The sequence below is a fragment of the Uloborus diversus genome, chromosome 4 (assembly GCF_026930045.1).
Source record: "Uloborus diversus isolate 005 chromosome 4, Udiv.v.3.1, whole genome shotgun sequence".
NCBI classification, from domain to species: domain Eukaryota; kingdom Metazoa; phylum Arthropoda; class Arachnida; order Araneae; family Uloboridae; genus Uloborus; species Uloborus diversus.
Window position 1 is genome coordinate 95,215,631 of NC_072734.1, and position 14,682 is coordinate 95,230,312.

General features: G+C 35.5%; 1 protein-coding gene across 1 annotated transcript in view; it reads right to left on the reverse strand.

The window, feature by feature from the left end:
- Window positions 1–1,394: 1,394 nt before the first annotated feature.
- The window catches only part of LOC129220716 (jerky protein homolog-like), a 57,753-nt gene continuing 44,465 nt past the window's right edge, over window positions 1,395–14,682 (reverse strand). The window contains exon 2 of the mRNA XM_054855146.1: window positions 1,395–1,440. Within this exon, the coding sequence (XP_054711121.1) occupies window positions 1,395–1,440 (46 nt within the window). The remainder of the gene's footprint in view (window positions 1,441–14,682) is intronic.

The window sequence follows — 14,682 nt, forward strand, 5'->3', positions numbered from 1 at the left end:
AAGTATCGGCTTCGTTACTGGCTACTAAATATTGATTTCGTGAATGTTATTATGTATCCCTTTGATAATCACTGACAGCGTGACAGCAAAAGTTCGCACACCAAATTAGTCTAAAAGTTGAAATGTAATGCATCTTAGTGGTACCTTCATCTAAAGTTAGCGACTCCCTCAAGTCCTATAGCCTCATAGTGTGCACTAGCAGCCTCGTGCTGTAGTTGCCGGCGTGGGAGTGTTCCTGGGCGGAGTGGGTGAAGAACGTCGGGAGAGTATTCTCCTGGTAGGGCCACCCAAGGCGTGAAGGCCACTCCAATATGCTCAGCTAAAGCCTGGGGCATCCGAGCTAAGTCAGTCCTCCACCTGTTTTTTGGTGCTCAAGTTCTTGCAACTAACGGAGGCTGCTTTCTTTCCCCACCCATGAGTGATCACCTGGACCTAACAACATTCATGGTCAAATGTTAGATCATCTTAGTGAATTTGGAAGGCAAAGGTTCCTAGATATTATTAATTGTTCCTGGAATAAGGGACATCTTCCTAGGGACTGGAGGAGAGCGAGAGTCATACCTATTAAGAAACCTGGCAAAACCGACAGCTCCCCGGAGAGCTATCGACCTATAGCCCTAACCAGTATTGCATGCAAAATCATGGAGAAAATGGTACTGAGAAGACTCACTTTTCACCTACATTCGCACAATCTTTTCCCAGAGGAGCAGTACGGCTTCAGAGAGGGACATTGCACTACTGACCAATTACTTTACTTCTGTCAGGGGATTGGAGATGCCCAAAACAGGAAACCGACTAATCATACAATCGCAGTCTTCCTGGACTTGTCAAAAGCTTTTGACAGAGTCTGGAATAATTTACTAATTATAAAACTTTCTAAAAAATTTGGAATTGGTGGTAAAGCTCTGCCCTGGATATACGATTTCTTGAGAAATAGATTTATCAAAGTGAAGTATAACAATTCCCTCTCCAGGAGTTTAAGAATCTCTCAAGGGGTACCTCAAGGGTCAGTGCTGAGCCCAACTCTGTTCTCACTTTACTTATCAGGCATTGAAAGAATTATTAAGGAAAAATGTGAAGTTGGCGCTTTCGCGGACGACATTGTCCTCTGGAAGTCCGATTCTGACGTGAAGAGCTTGGAGAGTGTCATTAAACAAGTCTTAGAAGACATTTGGAATTTCTCTGATGACCACAAACTATGTTTTAATCCAACTAAATCTGTGGTTGCCTTCTTTACTACTAGCAGAAGGATCTATAATTACCATCCCAATATTTTACTGAATGGTCAATTGCTGAATGTGGATAAACATCCAAAATATTTGGGATTTGTGTTGGACCCTGAAATACTGGGAAACAGTCATATTGATCATCTTGTGCTTAAGGCTGGAAAGAGACTAAACATCTTGAGGTACATCTCTGGGCGTGATTGGGGGTCTGATGCTGGAACAATCAGAAACACGTATATCTCACTAATCAGACCAATCTTAGAGTATGGCATCCCAATTTATTGCTCTGCCTCTGCTACAAATCTGAAAAAACTCGAAAAAGTCCAGCTCAGTGCTGCCCGGATTATTACCGGGCTGAGAAACACTTATCCTAGTGATATTGTGCTTTACGGGGCAAACCTTCAGCCGCTAAGTCTTAGGAGACGAGCATACTTAACAAAATATTACAACAAGCTCAGAGCTCTTGGTACACAAAATCGTACCTCTATTTACTTCGAAAATTGGCGTAATAATCAAAGGCTCAGAAGGAACAATCCCTTTAGCCAATTAGCCTCTCTTAATATAATCGGTAATACCGTGGAATCACATCATCTGATACAATGTCTAGACCCAGCGGATGATCTTGACGGCGTCTTTTTCCATCCTGACTTACCGGTTCAAGTGAATAAACAAACAGATCTTCCAGCCTATTTAAGACAAGTAGCTCTAGAGAGGATTGGAGAGATTCCAATAGACGCTATCCGAGTCTACACGGATGGCAGTAGAGACGATAATAACCACTCTGGTAGTGGAATTTACATCAAATCGCAAACTCTTGACTTGAGGATTCAAAGGAGAAACCCTAATTACTGCTCTGTGTTCCGTAGTGAGCTTATAGCCATTGATGAAGCCCTAGACTCTCTGGAGCTTCTCCCCCACGGAACCGAAATTTGGATTCTATCCGATAGCAAAAGTGCAATACAGCACCCCACCAGATGGCAAAGTGTGAGAGATAGTGTAGGAGTTTCAATACTCAACAAACTAAAACAACTTTCCGTCTTTCATCAAATTCACATGCAGTGGATCCCTTCCCATGTAGAAATAGAAGGTAATGAGATCGCGGATACCTTGGCGAAAGCTGGTGCTGCTGAGGGCTCAGAGCCAACGGCATCACTCACCTTTCAGGAGATCCACTCAAAAATTAAACACAGGGATAATATCACTTGGATTAATAAGCCAGAGCACCATTGGTACAGATGTTCACGACCTGGTGGCTCCCTGACCCCTAGGTTTAACAGACAGGAACAAACAACTCTTGCCCGTTTTCGTAGTGGACATCTTAAAACTTTAAAATTTTCGGAGGGGTCGAAGACCTTTCAGACTTGTTCCAAGTGTTCGGTTGAGCAGGTCTCGCCTGACCATATATTGTCGTGCCTGGGGGCTCTCCAGGAGGGATTTGACTGAATACTCAGTGACGGTGCTGGATTTCTTGAGAGTAAAAAACTCATGGACCTGGTCTAGCTCTGCTGACCATGGGGGCATGCAACAACAACAACAAAGTTAGCGAATATGGGAAGAAAAAAAAGTTTCTAATAAACAAAAAAAGAAAAAAAGGGTTAAGTTTCTCGATATGCTACAACTACAAATTGAAAAAAAAAAAAAAAAAAAAAATCGACGGTAGGGGTAGCGTGGCAATAAGTATGAGTGAATCTTCCATAAGTACAATTATAAAAGTCAAAACTAAAAGATATCTTTAAAATTTCAGAACTTAGTTTCAATACTGAAGCTTGCACAGCAGTCCAGCAAAGTAAATATTAAAATGGAAGCAGCTCTTGTATTGTGGATTAAATAGATAAGGAGGAGGGGTTGTTGCCACAAATTGAAACGTTATAGAAGCAACCGTATTTAAAAATGTATTTGATAAGAATAACGATCTTATCATAGAGCACAAATCATCATTATCTTCATTTTTTAACTCATAAATATTGTTACTGTATTTACTGTACTGCACTATTATAGTGCAGCATTTTTCCCTTCATACTGTGCATGCCGTGTTGTTTTATTTTATGTCTTTTCCTTCCATTGATCATTCATTTTATGCACCTTGTATTTCATGTTGAACAGTTTTTATTTTTTAAATACAGTAAAAGTTCATTTCTTTGTGTAGGAAACTGTTGTGTATAGTTGAAGAATGCTTGAAAGCAGTTTGGGGGTGTCTAAAATTATAAGTGTCTAAAAAAATTTGGCGTGCTTCTAAAAAAATTCAAAGCATATGTTTTTCCACAACGCGAAATTTCAACTTACGCGAGGAGTCTTGAAACGCATCCCTCGCGTAACTCGGGATTCGATTGTATACAGAAAAAAAAAAGCAAACAAAGGAAATATGTATGACTTTTCAGGATTTTTTTCGCAAACTCGTTTTTTACGAGCATCTGGTTATAACAAACACATTTCGCGGTCCCTTCGTGCTCGTTATAAGAGAGTTTGACTGTATTGGGAACATAAAAAGTAAATTTAAATTGCCCCATGTATTTCATCCTGAATAAACTGTTACTGCGACCAACCTTTATGAATACTCTTTCAACACGGTGCTAATTTTACATTTCTTGTTGAGCTGCCATTCCCAAGTTATGTTATAATTCAGACTATTTTGGTGGCGTCACTTGGTTTGAATGAAGTATAAGTATTTCATAGGATATTTTGTTTCCTGACATCTTTTCTACTTTTTGTTTTACAAAATAAATTGGTACCACCGTACGCAGTATATTGTCTTATTCCATTATTCAGAATAATTGTTTGGAAGCTGATCTTGAAATGATGATTCGGAATCGTCAAAACACCTTCGCCCTGCATTGCTTTCTTAAATTGCCTTCTTCAGAACCCTGGAATTCCATTGAGATCGCTCTAGAATTCCGCGAAACTTATATATATATATATATATATATATATATATATATATATATATATATATATATATACGTTTCTTTTTTACGCGTTTTTATCAATTATACGCTTTTAAAATTGGTCCCTGCAAAGTTGCAAAGTCTAATACACATTAACCTATACCTATTATACGTTTTTTCGTTTGCACGCTTTTTTCATATAGTCCATTCAAAAGCGTATAAACGGTGCTTCACTGTATATATATATATATAACTTAAAAATTACTTAAAAATAAGATTTGCTTGAAGCTTTTTTTATTAGTGTTTCTTGATTATTGTGAGAGCACTTTTGCCGAAGTCGAACATGTTTTGCAGTTTAAAAGTATTCTTGATTATGATTTTTTTCCTTATTAAAAACATTAATATTTCGATATTATTGAAATATGTCTGTCTGTTTGAGAGAAGGAATTTAATTAAGTTTAAACAAAAGGTAATGATTTCATTTTTGTTAAAAATAAATTCGATGTTGGCACATAGGAAAGCTCGTTAAGTTCTGAACGAACTTCTTGTTATTTTCTCAATTTACTTGGAATTGTCTAGTAAAGTCGAACTCACTTATAACAAACCCTGATTTAATGAGAATCGAATTTAACAAGGAAATCAGAAATATTTGGTTGGTACAATGCTTAGTCTATAGGAGTATAACTCGCTTTTAACACGCAAACCCCGTTTAAAGCGAGCAATATTTTTTAATTCGTAAAATTTCTCTCGACTTTCAGCTCATCTTATCCTTTTTTCAAATAAATCCTTTGGCATTCTGAAGGGAACTGAAAGTTAGCGATCAGCCATAAACCCTGAGAACAAAGATATTGTAACGCAATTATAATGATTTCTGATTTGTGTGCTGTATCAGTCGATGATCTTTTCGTACAGTATCATTCCTGAATGTTGTTTCTGTGGAAGAACGTAGTATATAATACAGAAAACATATGTACAAGGATTAAAATAAAAAAATTGTTTATTTATTAATATTTTTATCAATAAATAACCTCTTTTTTACTTTTTTTGAAGAATTGCTCCATGTTAAATAAATACAAATAGAGCTTCCGAGGACATTGTAACTCAAATCCAAGCTAATTCTGACGAAAAGAAAAGATAGAAAGCGACGAAGATAACGACAAATGGGAAGAACTTCCAGCGGAAGAATCCTTATTTAATTTATTAGTAAGTTTTAATTTATCATGTATTTAATTTATTAGTAATTATTTACGAGCACTCGGTTATAAAGAGCAAATAACGCGGTCCATTCGCACTCGTTCTAATCGAACTCGACTGTATACTGAGCAATAAAAAGGTCTACCTAAATATTCCAACATTGGGCTGCATAATTGAGTTAGTTTTTTTAAAACAAACGTTTTCAAGTTGTATTGTTTTTATAAGGCAGTTTTCAATCTATTAATGCCTTTAATTTATTTCTCGAAAATATTTGTAAAAAATAAAAGGTTCTGTGAAAGCTATGGAAGTTGAAAGCTTGCGGTGCAGTACTTTAGTAATCAACTTAGACAGGTGGTCAAATTATAAAGGTTGATATGATGCCGGACTAGTTATGTACCTGACAAAAGCGATCAACTTAGACAGGTATCAATTTATTAAAATGGTCAACTAAATGGGTTTTACTCTATATTGAAATTATCACGACTGCAGAGGGCCATGGCGGGTCTTTCGTCAGTTGTTTCAACCCCACCCCTTAAAAAAAGAAAGAAAAAAAAAAAAAAAAGGAGAAAAAAAAAGAGGGAAAAAATTAAAACTGCTTACTAGAAAATAATTAACTCTCTTTTAAGTGCCACAACAGAAAAAAAAACCAAGAGTAAATTTTACCTTATATTTATATTCTCGCGTATTTAGAGTCCACCCCTTCCCTTTTTTTCCTTTCTTCCTTTTATTTTTTTCCTTCCTTTCTTTTTTTTCCTTCCTTTCTTTTTTTCTTTTCTTTATTATTCTTTCTTTTTTTTTGCGTCAGTGTCACCGGGAAATTACGGACCCAAGGTCCAGGCCCCTAATTTCCGACTAGGCTGACATGACCTCTGTCAGACCTGGAAATTACTGATCATAATAAAAAGGACTCCATAAAAACGAAAAGTTTGGAAACGATGGTTTATATATCTGTTCCTATCGCATGTGTTGAAACAATCGTTTGAGGATTAATATTTTGTTTTTTGTCCTCCCACTTTCAACCTCTTGTGAAACATAAGATCAACTCTCTGCAATGATTTGCACCACATCCACATTTCCTAACATGGAATATAAACCTCGATCTGCAGATCTTATCAGTCGTCGCTGGTGCAGGATCTTGAGCAGAGCCGACAAAGAGGGGTGCAGGACCTTGGGAAGAGGGCTCCTTTGAGGTGCAACCTTCAAGTCTCAAACAGGTTGAAGGTGCAGTTACCTTTCTTTATTGCGTGTAAGTCCATCTGTCCCTGAGAAGTGAGGGAAAAAAAGGGATAAAGTAGATGTATTTTTTCAACATAGGAAGGAAAAAATATTTTCTGTTGGTAAGTGGGATAGCAGGAAAAATGGGTTTAACAGCACTTTCGTATATTACTTAGGAACACATTGCTAATTCCATGCTTGTGTTAAGTTTTTTTTCTCTCATTCCATTATAATTGGGAAAAGTTGGAAACAGAAAGTTTTTTCTTTTGTTTTTGGACAAATATGTTATAAAATCAATCGCTGCACGAGTTTAAAATTCAACTTTAGGATCCCTCCTGACACAAATGCAATTTTTTTGTCACCCTCTCTGGTGCCTCTTATAGAAATGTGTTCAAGTTTTTTTTTTTTAATTACAGATTGCGGAATAATTTTAGAATGAATATATGAAAATCAAAAGAAAATAAATAAGTAAATAAATAAAAATGCATGTACACAAAAACATGAAAAATTGTATAATAATGCGCAATTTATGGGAGCTGCACTTAGTCTTTTCAATTTATACATTTTTTATTGCTTTTCAGACAATATACTCAAGTCACGACACCAGGCGAAAGCGATTCATTTGCAACAAAATTTCTAGTAGTATCATAGTGAGAGTTTCTATTGGCTGGTACAGTAAGGGACCCAACTGGAACACCCCCAATTTCGGAGTTCCGAAATCTGAACAACTCTAAATCCGAAACTTTTCACTTGAAATTTTTATTTAAAACACCATCATAAATCTTTGAAAAAAAACCCCCCTTTTTTTTGTCCGTTTTTTAAGTTAAAAATTGTTAACGTTTAGTTTTTTTCTTGTTAAAAACACAGTAATTTCAGTTCAGCTTCTTTATTTAAACGCTTTTTCGATGCCACGTGCTGTATTTCTGCTGTAATCTTCTAACATCCACTTTTGGTTAATGATAATTATTTTTTTCTTCTCATAAGTATGCAATAAAAAACCTATTGTACAAAAGTACAAAATTAGTTTTGGTAAAAATATTATTTATTTATTGTATCGCAATATTTTTTGGTTCGTAAAATTTCTATTAACTTTCAAGCTCAGCTTATCTTTTTTTTCTTTTAAAAAAAAAAAAAAAATGTTTAGTATACTGAAAGTTAGTGATCAGCCTTCTTTCAGTTAGTGATCAGCCTGAGAACAAAGATAGTGTAACGCAAGGATAGTGATATCTGATTTGTGTGCTGTATCAGTCGATGATCTTTTCGCAGAGTATCATTCCTGAATGTTGTTTCTGTGGAAGAACCTAGCATATAATACAGAAAACATATGTACAGGGATTAAAATTAAAAATTGTTTATTTACTGATATTTTTACCAATGAATAACCTCTTTTTCTTTTCTTTTCTCTCTTTCTTTTCTTTTCTTTTTGTTTTTTTTGAAGAATTGCTTCATGTTAAATAAATACAATAAAGGATTTAATAGAACTTCCGAGGATATTGTAACTCAAATTCAAGCTGATTCTAACGAAAAAAAAAAAAAAAGATGGAAAGCGACGAAAGTAACGACAAATGGGAAGAACTTCCAGAGGAAGAAACCTTAATATGCACTATAGCTTTTGATTTGTAGAAATCATTTTCAAAACCAGGCGTGCAAATGACCATGATTTTCGGGCGATGAGCACTCTTCGAACACAATAACACAAGAAAGACAAAGACAGTTCAAAGCAAAATATCCAACTTTTTTTGGTACTGAACTGAAATTAGAAAAGCAAAGCAAGTATGTCTTAGTTCTTAGAAGTTTTGGGCGAACCCGTTTTTTACAAACATCCGGTTATAACGAGTAAATATCGCGGTTCTTTTGCACTCGTTATAACTGAGTTCGACAGTAGCAAATTTTGCTCTTCAATTAAAGTAAAAAAGTATGGTTTCAAATTTTTTTTCTTGGATGAATTGGCAGTAATAAACTTCCTTTTATGCATTCCAAAACGAAAAAAACTACCAAATGCTGTGTTTATCCGCTGGTTGATCATTTTTTCTCTGTGTTACACAAATAAGACATATGGCAGAGAAATATACAAAGAAAAGCCAAATGCCTGTATTCTTTAAAAAATATGTAGAAATATTTTCAGAATAAGTATTCATAAAACGGAACGGATGACGATTTATTTTTCCCCCATAAGTATTTTCTCAAGAATAGTGATTATAGTGTTTCATAATTGATCTGTCCATTACAATTCTTTCGAATTGATAAATTTCTGTGTTGCACAGAACAGACTTACGGCATTACGCTAGGAAAATATAAAACGAGAAAGCGATTACTATATCACTATTGGTCAGTTGCCATCCGATCTGACAAAATCTCAGTTCGACAAATCAGACAAAAAATATAGTCATTGCAATATTCCACAAAAGCAATTCATTTAGTACGATGTGTAACAATATGCTTCATATTGGTCAATGGCGCAGCCAGGATAGAGCTTTTGGAGCAAAAATCCATCCGAGAACTCTTGATTTAACACATATTGCCAGTTCTAATATGGTAGTTTATACTTATATAAGGGCGGTTATTAGCAAAAACCCCACGCAGAAGGTTATTTCTTACTGCTCTAACTGATTCTGACTTCCTTGTCAACTAAGAATACAATGGAACATAAATCTCAGAAAATAGGACGCAGTAAGGCATTGGCCCACCTTGGGTTGTGTAGCCATATGATGATGCCTAGCAGGCCGGGCGGTACGAGAAAAACCCGCCTGTGGCGGTTTGGAATACGCCGCTTTCGTCGGTGTGGTTTGGGGGGTTTCGTCCCCTTCTTGCTGTCTGTTTTCCTTTGGGGGATTCGCCTCTTCTGCCGCCTGTGGCGGTACATTAGTTAATGAGCAGTACATTAATATTCAGCGCAAAGCAGTACCACAGCAATTCCAAGTTACGCTGCGCGCCGTTAACATAACCATTAAATCATATCATTCTAAGATCGACTTTTCAGCCGTCTACCGGGACGCTTCCGTTTTAAGCAGAGAGAGAAATTATTGTAAACTTGTATGTTGGAAGTAGAGAACAACTGAGGGAAAAAAATTGACGCAAATGAAATGTCTTTGCGAATTGATGTTTTAACTAATATCTCCGATAATTAAAGCCGTAGAGTAAAGTAACCTGTCCAAACATGATACCTGAAAAATTACGAAGTTATCGAAACCTGGTTTGATTGTCAATTATCTGGCGTTCCAGAGGAGTTACGACGACACACAGACACAGATAGATGCACTCGGATTTTAATATTTAAGATGATAAATGCTACAAAATAGGAAGTTTGATATCAAAAGAAAAAAAAAGTATAAAAGCATCATACACTTTTCTTGTGTAGCCTTTATATTATAACTAAGTTCTGAAGTAAAACAAGTTATTAATGTTCCATGAAAATCAGCATGTGCATGATTTTTATAATTCGCCGATATCAGTAAGAAGTACTACCATTACAGTTGTTTTCACAGCAAAATCGTTTAGCCATCATGTCTATCTAAATACATCCACTTAACAACAAACAATCCTGCTTTAGAAATATTTGATTTTAAAAACAATGATATGTTGCTAAATTGCTAGAAATTGCATTGAGAGAGAGAGAGAGAGAGAGAGAGAGAGAGAGAGAAAGCATGAAAAATAGTTAATTGTCATCTATTTCCTTTCCATAGCATAAATCGAAATCTCTTGCAGAATTACAACTAGGAGCCAAAGTACAATGTTCTGAAAGCTTTTCCATGTTTCCTCCCCCCTTTGCTTTTTTTCCGGTTTGGTTCAGGTTTTTTTTCCCTTGTGCACCCCTTCCCAATCCAACGAAGCGAGGGGCTCCAGGGAGGGTAGGTTTGTAGGTTCATCGCACTGGGCCAAGGTCTCCTGGTTCCGACCTTGGTTCTGCTTCCCTACTGCTGAAAAGCGCCCTCTCGCGAATTTTATTTCAAGCTCACATAACGGATTCCAGGATGAAAAATCTGCCTGCAGCTGAAATTGCTGCTTAAATAAAGTAATGAGGGATATATAGTTAATTTAAACTGTGGATGTGAATAGAAGACATGACGTAATGTAAAAACAAAAACTTTAAAAAAATAAAAATAATAAAGTATAAGAAGGTGTCAATTTGTTTATGCATAACTAGTGGTACCTGCACGGCTTTGCCAGTAGTTGAAAATTAAAACTCATTCGGTTCGCCTGTGTATTTACAAACAATGGATGACGAATTTCTCCCCAATCGGCTATGTTCATTCGCTCTCCCCATTCCACGTCATGATAATTTCGTAATTTACTCGTCCATCTTATGATAATTTTGATCCGGAAGATGTTCTTAAAATTGAAATAGAAAAATAATAAAATCGAATTTTCGAAAAATCGCTTCGAGGTACACACTCCCATGCTACAAACTAACTTTGTGCCAAATTTCATAAAAATCGGCCGAACGGTCTATGCGCTATGCGCGTCGGACATCCTACAAACATCCAGACATCCAGACAGAGAGACTCTCCGCTTTATTATTAGTAAAGATAAAGATGAGCAAAGATGAGGAAGAAGGACGGGAGGCAATAGGGCCGTTTCCGAAATTTTAAAAGTAATTTTTTTCTCAAAGAGCGTGCTTAAAAACATAGGATTTAACCATTTTTTAAATAATTTGACAAAGTTTAATATTTTTTAACAATTATTTTAAACGGTGCAATTTTATTGTTTACGCTTCTGCACATGACATCACAAATGATGAAATAGGGTAGACCGGAGCACATTTTCGAGGATTTTTTTCAATGAAATTTCTAATTTTTATGCTTGAACATAGGAAATTTTTAGACATTGTGGTTTTCTAAAGCAGTTAATGAAGTCAAAACTTGTGTATTCAGTTGCTGCTCAGCTTGTGCTTTTAACCGTAAAAAAAAAAAAAAAAAATGTTTTTTGAGTCCAAGTCGGTTACGTAAACTTTCCCCGAACACGAGGCAAATTTACGCATCGAGTGGGGCACGTTCACGCATATTAAAAATGATACCAAATAGTAAGTGAAATAGATATTTAACCAAATTTAAATATTTTATTTCTCTTAAAACACTTTAAAAACAAGAAATCACAAATAATTAATTAAAGATCATTTTATAGGCTAAACTAAAATCACAAAACATATTGCTAATTAAAAACATAAACTATTTAGTCATCTTCTTCATTACTGTTAGATTTTACCAACAAAATTAAAAGTATTTCTTTTCGCATAGGACTGCGTTTTGACATCTAAGACGCTGAACCATGTATTGTCCTTTTTTCTATTGGTTGTGTGCTTTCAAACAATAGATGCAAGGGCAATTCTCTACTCCGTAAACAGAGTCTTTCACTAATTTTCTTTTTACAGAGTGTACTAACTTTTCCCTGTCACAGGTTTCGGTTTCATACTTTTTTTCTTTGATATCTTCTATTTCTGCTTCAATAGAAACTTGTTAATTTTAAAGTAATTTCTCCTTTTTGTTTTGTTCTGCCCATTTTGTTTCTTTTCTTTGTAGCTTCTAACTGCTCTTGTCTGAGAGCTTCTTTAATCGCAGTATCAGTTAGGATTGTGAGCATCCTCTTTTTTCCTTTTCCTGGTTCCTAAGCTTTAGGTCCTATTTTTTCAAATAGTTTCAGTTCAAGTAGTCCATATGTGATGATGTGGAAGGCTTACTGGGAAAAATACTTGGATTATTGATAAAACTTTTCATTATTTTGACATCTAACGTGGTTCTGTTTGAACGTAGTGTCTTACCATCTTTAAAATACAGATAATGTATCAGAGGCTGAATAGTGTATAAAGTTAAAGCTCAACAAGCATGAAGATATCACTCTATGATTGTAAGCTATAAGCTACGAATCTTTTACTTAATTTAGAATGAATGGTTATTTTTAAAACTAAATAACCTGAAATTCCTGAAAATACTAAAGGTTTGAAACAGTACAGAGCGAAAAAAGCGTCCGAGGCCCATTTAGAAGTAAGACAGAGTAAGAACGTGCGTAAATTTGCCCCGATGAAAATGCGTAAACGTGCCCCGTTGGCAAGTTTGGATTTATTTTCACCGTGAATTTTTTTTTTTACTTTTCTGTCCATGCAAATACAATTCTCAAAAAAAGGGTAATGTTCTGCTATTTTTAGCAAAGTATTATTCATTCACAATTAGCTTCAAAACGTTGAACACAAAATTTACTCGGCTTGGTAGAAAACAGATTTTTCTATCCGCATATTAAACCGAAGCTCGACTGATGCTCAAAAATTTGCGAGAATATTTGCTAGGGAGCAGCATCAATCTGCTATGACTGTTGGCTCTTCAGTTATAACTCGTTTTTGAAAAAGGGCTCTGCGTAAACGTACCCAATGTGTGAACGTGCCCCGGTCCACCCTACTATTCATTGATACCATTAGCAGAGCGAAATATTTAGTTCGTATCTTTACTCACGTGTACTGGCTACGATATGGTTGATAGCAAGTGTAGAGCGCAATATTTAATTCGCTTCTTGATTATTTTAACGTGGAAATGTGGTAGAGAGATGCGTCAAAGTACATCATTTGTGACGTTATAAAGATAACACCTTATTTTCAAAGTCGACAGTAAAAAAAAATAATTAAATAAAAATTAAGCGTTGGGAAAATTAAAGTATTTTTTGGGTCCAAGTCTTTTTTTTTCTTTCTCTATCAATTTCAATGACTAAAAGTTATACTTTTCCTAAAGGAAACAACCCCATTCGTCTACATCAAATTTCTTTGCAAAAAGTTCTTTTTGGTCAAATATGATTTTCGAACCTTTTCATCTCCAACTTTTTAGGCCTAAATACTGTCTGTTTAAGATATATTGATATCTGCGAAAGCTACCTTCGAAAAATGATCGTAAAAAGTTTCGGAGTTACCAAATAAGAAGAACTAGATCTAAGTAACCAAATCCGACGCTCGTTACATTGCTACAATAATAGTACCGATGATAACAATACGGTTCGTGATCATGAGAACTCAGGCTTGTTTTTAAGAGGAGTCAAGAAAAAATTTCATTCTAGCTGAAAAAAAAAAAAAAAAAAAAACCTGTGACCCTCTTCCTCCAATCAACTCTAATTTGAATTCTGAAACTTTGAATTCAAATTATGTTTTCCGCAATCACGAGTTGCGACAAGAACCTACTCATTAGAGTTATTGTTTCTAGAAATGGCTCCCCCCCCAAGCATGTCTGTCCCTCCTCCTGGGTGGTTATGTGTGTATAGTTGTGTGTGTGCAGGCTTACGTGTGTGCACGTAGGCCTGTGTATGTGTGTAAAGGCGCTCACGCGTTGGCGAGGGTGTATGAGCATGCATGTGTAGGACATGGACGCCACCACCCAGCAGAAGTGGATTCCGGGGGACAGTGCTAAGGACCAGAGCAGCCGTGCCGCCACCGGTGGGCGGTGGTGCTGCTGGTCCAAGCTGAAAAAGGAACCACAACGTCAAGGACTGTCAAATGAGAACAATAAGCAATCTTGATTGCTCAAAAAAAAAGTTAAAAATTAATATTACATTTATCTTTTTAACAAACTTATTGCATTTGCTTGGGAACAATTAAAACAATTCTCTTTTTATAAAATAATCTATATATAGCTATGTTACATTTATACATACATATGTTATACATAAAATACATTAAATACATTACATATAGGGGAAAAGGGGGCACATGTAAACATTTTTTTCATTTCTTTATCTTTCAAAGAATATTATTAATTTCTGAACGCAAAAGTGTCCCCATGATTGAATACACTTTTCTCTGTACCATAGACTTTTTTAGGGGGGGGGGGATTTTTAAAAAATTATTTCTTTACTTTATGATATTATTAAAAAACGTCTGCAGTTGCAGGCTTGGAGCACATATGAACACGGGTAAAAAATGCAGGAAAGGCATCATATTTTAAAGCAAAATTCTTCAGTATGAAACATATACCTAAATAACAAATCCGTTGAAGGGTATGTAACCTATACTGCGTCAGTTTCAATTGTACAGTTATTGTTTCACTAAGAAAATATTTTCCTCGAATTATATAACTGCGTACTGTCCAATTCTGATGTCTCGTAGCATGTTCTAATCACTGAATAGACTAGACAAAAATTTATATAACTACATAACACAAATAATTTTTTTTAATGCAAGGGTTACTATAGATACA